This window comes from Centruroides sculpturatus, unplaced genomic scaffold, assembly GCF_000671375.1.
Source record: "Centruroides sculpturatus isolate CEXI.00-Female unplaced genomic scaffold, Cexi_2.0 scaffold847, whole genome shotgun sequence".
In the NCBI taxonomy this organism is placed as follows: Eukaryota; Metazoa; Arthropoda; class Arachnida; order Scorpiones; family Buthidae; genus Centruroides; species Centruroides sculpturatus.
The window spans coordinates 368831-377112 of record NW_019385094.1 but is presented as its reverse complement, the minus strand read 5'-3'; the positions used below and the strand labels follow the sequence as shown (position 1 = coordinate 377112).

At 25.4% G+C, this 8282-nt stretch overlaps 2 protein-coding genes across 4 annotated transcripts in view; both read left to right on the top strand.

The window, feature by feature from the left end:
* LOC111634602 (glutamate receptor 1-like) overlaps positions 1 to 3207 on the top strand; it is a gene marked incomplete at its 5' end in the record, with an annotated part of 13404 nt that extends 10197 nt beyond the window's left edge. Inside the window, 5 exons of the mRNA XM_023379427.1 lie at positions 1106 to 1176; positions 1255 to 1361; positions 1626 to 1710; positions 2794 to 2949; positions 3010 to 3207. Coding sequence (XP_023235195.1) covers positions 1106 to 1176; positions 1255 to 1361; positions 1626 to 1710; positions 2794 to 2949; positions 3010 to 3207 — 617 coding nt within the window. The remainder of the gene's footprint in view (positions 1 to 1105; positions 1177 to 1254; positions 1362 to 1625; positions 1711 to 2793; positions 2950 to 3009) is intronic.
* LOC111634595 lies at positions 1247 to 4868 on the top strand. Of its 3 annotated transcripts, XM_023379416.1 has the most exons (8): positions 1247 to 1361; positions 1626 to 1710; positions 2794 to 2949; positions 3010 to 3154; positions 3422 to 3523; positions 3938 to 4167; positions 4294 to 4556; positions 4621 to 4868. In XM_023379416.1, the coding sequence occupies exons 5-8, from the start codon at positions 3496 to 3498 to the stop codon at positions 4832 to 4834; spliced, it is 735 nt and encodes a 244-aa protein (XP_023235184.1). In that variant the 5' UTR covers positions 1247 to 1361; positions 1626 to 1710; positions 2794 to 2949; positions 3010 to 3154; positions 3422 to 3495; the 3' UTR covers positions 4835 to 4868. The 3 variants fall into 3 exon arrangements, with proteins under 3 accessions (XP_023235184.1, XP_023235186.1, XP_023235185.1); XM_023379418.1 differs by lacking the exon at positions 3422 to 3523 and having other exon boundaries at positions 3080 to 3154; XM_023379417.1 differs by lacking the exon at positions 3422 to 3523.
* Positions 4869 to 8282: the final 3414 nt, after the last annotated feature.

Here is an 8282-nt window from a genome sequence, read left to right as displayed (position 1 = left end):
GATTGATTCTGAATTTTTAGAAATCTCCCAAATAATTATATGTAAGCTTTCAGTCTATTAATTTATTAAATAGTAGTAAATAACCACATAAGCCTACTGGATCTATTGTTATAATTGAAATAAAATGGTACTAGGTACTCGAACTTAGTTCGTTCCAGAAGACTGTTCAAATACCGAACAAATTTTTCCCATAAAGAATAATGTAAATTAGATTAATCCTGTAAAGTACATTTATAAAAGTATTTTATCTAGAATTTACCACAAATTTAAAAAGAAGTTTACATGCATAACATGCTTAAATTTATATTTTAAAAAAGTATATCCACACACAATATAAAGTGGCAATGTACGCCTATTAATTTTACTGGATTAAACGGAAAGTTTTTGCATATTTTTAATAGCTGTCGTTACTTAACATAGGTGTGTTTAACCATCAAAATTTAATACTGTAGCATCAATCACCCTAATACACAAACCTCCCTATCAAATTTCAGAAATTTTCGACAAGAGCACGGGAGTTATTAAGCTTCAAAGTGAGTAAATAAAGTCATGTCTCCCACACACGCACTAGCATCCATATATACAGAAAAAAACCTCCATTTTTTGAATTTCTCGATGTTTTAAGGTTTTCTAAATCCAATAATATAAAAATCTTAGATCATTTTTTGACTGATCTCCATACTTTTCCTCTATATAATAGAAAATAGTAGCAGTTAATGTTAACAAGACACATCAAATGGATAATTCGGAATTTAATGTTTCCACAGCTGTCGAAAGGAAAAGCTGGGAATTTTCCCCGGGCCCAAAGAAAGTTTAGGGACCGGTTGGGGTTTCTACGTCTATAAATTAATGTTATTTTCAACTGCTATTTATTGATTAAAAAACATTCTACTTTTTTAATTTTTTTTATAAAAAGAAAACAAATAAACAAAAATTGGAAAAGAGCCCCGCTAAGGGACAAAAGTCTCTTGAAAACCCTGATGATAGAATGGTCTTTTACTTCACTATTTAACAAATGTTAAATTCACTTATTTTCTTAATGTTTACTAAATTTAATTATTATTATTAATTTTTTTATTATTTAAAATTTTTATTAAATATATAGACCATAATTCTTTTTCATTACAAAGGATACTGCTGATGGATAATATAACTCTACGTGTTGCTACTTTCTATGTAAGATTTATTTGATTAAATACAGTTCAATGTTAAGATAAATTATGCATTTTACTTTTTCCTAAATTCGAATTTTAGATTAATGGCCATGTCGAATTTTATAAAGAAAATAATAAAATATCGTTTTTAAATGGAGGTGCTATTTCTAGACTATTTTTGTTGTTGCAAGAAAAATTGAATTTCAGGTCAGAATTTTATTTAATAAATCTATTTCAATATAATTTAAATTTGTATAATAATATTAAGTTAAATTTATATAATCACATATTTCAATGAGATATAGTATGTTAAATATGACACGTCCTTTGAATAAATTTGACAAAAGAATCTGTTGATGTTATTGAATAAATTTAATGTTTTTCATTCGAGAATAAATTAATTTAAATATTAAATTATACATAAAGTGCTTAAAAAATTAAAAAATTATAATAATTTTCACTTTTTTTTAGGTATGAAATCGTTATCGAAAGAGCTTTAGGAAACAAATCACCAAATGGAAGTTGGAATGGTCGCATTGGTCTCTTGACAAGAAATGTAATTATTAAAAAATATTTAACATCTTCGAATAAAATTGTTTTATTTGTTTATAAATTATTGTTTATTTTATTATTCAAATAGTCTTTCTTTTCAATTTTATTTTATTTTAATTACATGTTAATCGAATAATAAAATATAATTATATTCCTGGAAAATGATTTAGACTCTCATCATCATAATCATGAAATGCTACGTCAATACGCTATAAGCTTTTAATGTTATTGTCATTGGGTGATTGTAAGCAAAGCATCAGAGGCACGTGTATAGTGTACTGGCTGTATGGTACATCATTTCGGGTCTACAATACTGTCAAACGGAAATTAATCACACAAAATTCATATGAGAGATCGAATAACTTTCAACTAATATAGATCCAGCTGCTTAGTTCTGTAACTCACAACTAGGTGTGTTCTGAGGATTGATCTTTTGTTCTATTTGATGATATATAGGACCTATACAGATGATAGAAAGAACACGACATATTGCCGGTTTTTATTGTTATTTTTACTTTTATTTAAATAAAATTAAACACAACAATAATAAAAAAACCGATAATGTTTGGCGTATTAAATAGAATTTCGAGTAGTTTCGTGTTCAATTCTCACTACATACAGTAGAGTTGTGAATTACAGAACTAAGCAGCTGGGTCTACATTATTAATTGAAAGTGATTCGACTACGCATATGAATTTTGTGCATTTAATTTCCGTTTGACAGTATTGCAGACCCGAAATGATGCATCATGTAACTAGTCTCCTATGTTGCGTGACTTATGAAAAACCCGTATAAATTGTATGTTTTTGTAGACATCTATATTGCTTTACATCTCAGAACTGGATAAATCAAAAATTTTGAAACAAATATTTAATTATTTTTATTGAAATCATAAATTATATAAATAAAATAATAGATATTTTGAATTTAAAATTTAATATAATTTAGTTAGCATAAAACTTTATTGTTGGGATGCATACTTACATTCAAAAATGAACATTACATTAGATAAGTATTATATAATTATATAATCATTTTGTACATAATCATAACTGTACAATTACAATAATTGTTTTTTTTTTCGTAGGAAGTTGATATAGCTTTTCCTATAGGACTAAATTATAAAATATACGAAGACGTTGATATTACACCTCCAACTCATTTGACAGAAGTTAAGTTTCTAATTTCTTCTGCAGAAGGGATATCAAAAATCTATGCACTAATTAGAATTCTAAATTTCGAAGTAAGTTGAATAATTTACAAATTAAATTTCAACTGATCTAACAAATATTTAATGTTTTAGGTATGGATAGCTGCCATTTTCGCTACATTAATTAGTACAGTAATATTTTATAAAATATTTTCTTTCGAAGCAAGACTATACAAAAGAAATCCTCCACCACTTTTAAATGTGTTTTGGACGTTATTAGGAACATTCACAAATCAAGGTAAAGAAGCTTTAATAAATTTGGATTTCGTTTATAAAAAAAAATATTTTTAGTTAATGTTTTAATTTTATTTAAAATTTATATTATCAGTAGCCTATGTGTAATTATGTAACAGGACAAGTATTAATTTACTATATACTTTAATTTTTAAATAAAATATAACAGCTTTTAAAAATATTTAAAATTTTAAACCTAAAGTATACCAGAAAATCGATGTTTTTACACTAAACTTCATGACAATAATTTTACCTTTTTGTATGTTTATAGATCTATATTATATTTTTAATATTTTGGTTCAATTCCCATATGTCGTTTAATCATTATATACAAATATTTATCGCATGTTCTCTTTGATACAGCTAATAAAAGGTAATGGAAATTCATATCCGCGATATTTTTAGGTCTATGTGTACTGTACTAATAACAAATCTCATTCAGAATTTTATCTAGAAATTTAATATTTTATTTTTAAAAACATATGAATGTTGCAAAATTTTAATTATAAGTATATTAATAATCTAAATCACACCAAGAGAAAAGTCACTATAATTAATCTCAGCAGTCATAAGATGATTACTGACTAATTAGTAGTTACAAGTATAGGCTATTTATATACGTGGAATTTTATACTGAATTTATCATTTAGGTGTTAAGTCTGAAGATATTGTTTTCTTTTGTTTCTTTTATTTACGTTACAGAAGAATTGCTTGAATAATTTTTATTCAGTTTGTCTTGATTAGAAATACAATAAAAATATTAATGCAATATGTTGTTTTTTTATAGGAAGTCATTTATTTGAATATCACGGACTTTCTACTCGAATTATAATTATAGGATGGATTACTCCAATATCAGTTCTTGTTGCAAGTTATAGTGCTGCATTGATGTCATTTATCACTCACCCTGGACATGAAAGCATACCAGAAACATTTAACGATCTGGTTAGAAGTATCGAAAATAGACAATTTACTGCTAGTACAATGGTAAACAGTGCAATAGATCACTTTATTGTGGTAAATATCGTTTATAAATAAATCAAAATTTAAATATCTCACTTAAGAATAAAAATAAACCCTGTGTAATAAGTATAATATGAATTTATAGACCTAATTAAATTATCGCTTTTAATTTTATATTAGAGTTCAACTGAAGGTTTACCGTTTCGACTGAAAACGCAAATGCTCATGAGCAGAATTACTGTTCTTAATGTTCAGAATAAAGAAGAATATGAACGGGTATTGAAAGAAAAGCATGCTGTGATATTTTATGACAGTACACTTATAATAAATGCTGATAAAATCGGATTGGAACAATTTTTTATGTCTGAAGATAATTTGTTCTGTTCTATTCAAGTTTGGGGGATGAGAAACGGTTTCGTTTTTAAAGAAAAATTCAACAAATTGTAAGTAAAACGAAAATAAATTTTAAAAACTATATAAAATTTAAATTTTTAATTTTTGTTTCAGAATATCATATAGTTTTGAAGGTGGATTTTTTCATAAATTTTTGGCAGATGAAATGAATAAAGTGAGAAGAATGAGAGAAACAAATATAAATATAGACCATAATATTGATAATTCTCTAAGCTTACATGATACTGCTGGAGCATTTACCATTCTTATAATCGGATATATAATTTCTGTTTTCTCATTTTTTCTAGAGAAATGTTTTCGAAAATAACAGATTATATGTATATTTAATAATTCAATAAAAGTCACGGAAAAATAAAGACTTTATAAAAATTACACGTTATAAAAATGTTTAAGATGATCGACAATGTATAATTTAAGAATTTGAATCTGTATATAAATAAATTATATATCGAAACTTATTCAAAACACTAAATTTTTTCATCTGTTTATTTTATTTTTGCATTTATATAATAAAAGTAAAATATGCTAATCCAGTAAATTAATATCTACAATAGGCCTATACCTTCAAGATAAGATGATTAATTTCTTAATCATCATTATTACAATTTTTAAAAAATTCAGCAACGAGTTGTGTAACTTTCCCGGTAACATTTAAAACTGCGTGTGGTGTTATCTGTTATGATATTTTAATTTTTTTTAGTTTATATTATTAATTATTATAAAATGGTAAAAGGTTAATTTTGAGATTAGAGATGAGTTTTATAAAAAATTGTAAATGATAATAACGAGTAAAATCTTCATTAAGTTCGATAAATGACACATGAACCCATTCCATCTATCTCCCTACCCAATTGACCTTTAACTACAAAATTTAATAACATCAATCCTCCTAATACACGAACCTCCTGCAAAATTTTAGAAACTTTCGCAAAAAGCACGGGAGTTATTAAGCTTCAAGGAGGATGGACAAAATCGTGCTAACGCAAACACAAACATCCATACATACAGTAAAAAGAAAACCCCGATTTTTGGATTTCTTGACGTTTTAAGGTCTCCTCAGTCCAGAAATGTAAAATTCTTGGAATCGCCATACTTTCTCTCTGCTATATATATATATATAACAGAATTGGGAAAGTAACTAGTCGTAGAGATCAATGTAAATTGACAGCAATCGAAAACTCAATTGACTTGTATCACGCGACCAGCTTACAATCGACAATCGGTCCGTTGAGTTTACATGGCAAACTTTGACCTCGAATATCTCAACCCATAGATCGAATTTCAAACTTTCGTTTTCGTGATGACATGGGCCTTGCCGAGTTATACATACTGTATTTGCAAAAAAATCATGTTTAATTGTTGGGCAGTTGCTTTTAACCTCGATTACAGACAAAACACTTTTCGACTTAAGCACCGCTCAATTATTTTTATATTTACCACTATTGATGAGAATAAGACTTAAATTTATAAACTATACAAAATAAATTACAGATTTTATAATCAATAAATGCTTGCCAAATCAATAAAATTTCTTCGTGTATAATCTTATGATCATATTTATATATAAATTATTACGCTATTATACGTTCTCTTCCTATATTGAGATTTTGCCTCGTTAAAGGAAATTTCATCAAAAAGAATGTTTCATTATAGTAAAATCCGTTCATTAAATTTTATATAGTTATTATTATAATTAAAAGTTAAGCTTTACATATTAACATATAATTAATTTATAATAAATTAACAGAAGTATTCTAATTTATGATGCTATAAGAATTAATAATAAAGAATAAACTTGCATTTTTAAAGATATACTTTAGAATAAGTTCGAAAATTATGAATAATGATTTTAAATATTCATAAATTAAATGGTGATAATGCTTAGATAACAATAGGTCATCGTAAATGCGTGTTATTTGGAGAATAATGTTAGCAAACAGGTGTCAGGAAAAATAAAATTCACAAAGCAATTGATATTGACAGAAGCAAAATGCTTTTTATCAATAGTATAAAAATAAAGGATAGCAAATGTTATACATTGGTGTTTTAGGAAACATTTTTCAAAATTTTTCAATTATAGAGGATAATTAATCATTTATTAATAGTACAAAAATCTATTCTTAGGAGAATAAGATTTTTCTGACTTGCTTAGTAAGTACATTATTTGATTTTTACAAATTAATTTAAGTAATTTATCGATTTCTGTTTCCTTAGTGCATTTAATAACTAGAGAAATAAAAGTTATGAATTTTAATCATAGATAAGCAAACTATTACATAAAATTAACATTAAACAGTTTTATAATTAGGAGAAAATTAGATAATTACCATAGGAACATTACATTTTATACTCAGAAAAACTATGAATAAACGCATAACGTTCATAATAGATTTTCAAATAAGTTCATTTTGTAAATTTAGTTTTCAAAGTTTTCTAAAATACAATATATGCTTTATTTCACTTTAAAAACTGGAAACTTTATTGCTGGACTTTTCCCGGCCTTATTTACAGTATTTGTCTTCATCCCTAATAATTGCTACCGTTAACTTTATATCTTCAGATTTACATGAAATTACTAATAAGAATTACTCGTAAAATAAAGGCCATTTCACGATTTTAAAAATATTACCCTTCACTATTTCTTTAAGGAAATATCAATATACTATATGTATTATATTAGATTATTTATTTATTTTTATTAATATAATTTAATATTAATACATAAACTTATAGAAAAAATATAATATTGTGTAACGGGATGAGAAACGGTTTCGTTTTTAAAGAAAAATTCAACAAATTGTAAGTAAAACGAAAATAAATTTTAAAAACTATATAAAATTTAAATTTTTAATTTTTGTTTCAGAATATCATATAGTTTTGAAGGTGGATTTTTTCATAAATTTTTGGCAGATGAAATGAATAAAGTGAGAAGAATGAGAGAAACAAATATAAATATAGACCATAATATTGATAATTCTCTAAGCTTACATGATACTGCTGGAGCATTTACCATTCTTATAATCGGATATATAATTTCTGTTTTCTCATTTTTTCTAGAGAAATGTTTTCGAAAATAACAGATTATATGTATATTTAATAATTCAATAAAAGTCACGGAAAAATAAAGACTTTATAAAAATTACACGTTATAAAAATGTTTAAGATGATCGACAATGTATAATTTAAGAATTTGAATCTGTATATAAATAAATTATATATCGAAACTTATTCAAAACACTAAATTTTTTCATCTGTTTATTTTATTTTTGCATTTATATAATAAAAGTAAAATATGCTAATCCAGTAAATTAATATCTACAATAGGCCTATACCTTCAAGATAAGATGATTAATTTCTTAATCATCATTATTACAATTTTTAAAAAATTCAGCAACGAGTTGTGTAACTTTCCCGGTAACATTTAAAACTGCGTGTGGTGTTATCTGTTATGATATTTTAATTTTTTTTAGTTTATATTATTAATTATTATAAAATGGTAAAAGGTTAATTTTGAGATTAGAGATGAGTTTTATAAAAAATTGTAAATGATAATAACGAGTAAAATCTTCATTAAGTTCGATAAATGACACATGAACCCATTCCATCTATCTCCCTACCCAATTGACCTTTAACTACAAAATTTAATAACATCAATCCTCCTAATACACGAACCTCCTGCAAANACAATAAAAACACTACACTCAACAAGCCACCAATAAAACTCAACTGCCTAACCTATAACCAAAGTCTCCTTT

What these genes read in the sequence shown, in the direction of transcription:
- LOC111634595 (XM_023379416.1), top strand. Translation starts at nt 3,496, where the DNA reads ATGTTCTCTTTGATACAGCTAATAAAAG. An exon ending in CAATAGATCACTTTATTGTG is followed by an intron (nt 4,168 to 4,293) that starts GTAAATATCGTT and finishes ATTTTATATTAG; the next exon opens with AGTTCAACTGAAGGTTTACC. An exon ending in AAAGAAAAATTCAACAAATT is followed by an intron (nt 4,557 to 4,620) that starts GTAAGTAAAACG and finishes TTTTTGTTTCAG; the next exon opens with AATATCATATAGTTTTGAAG.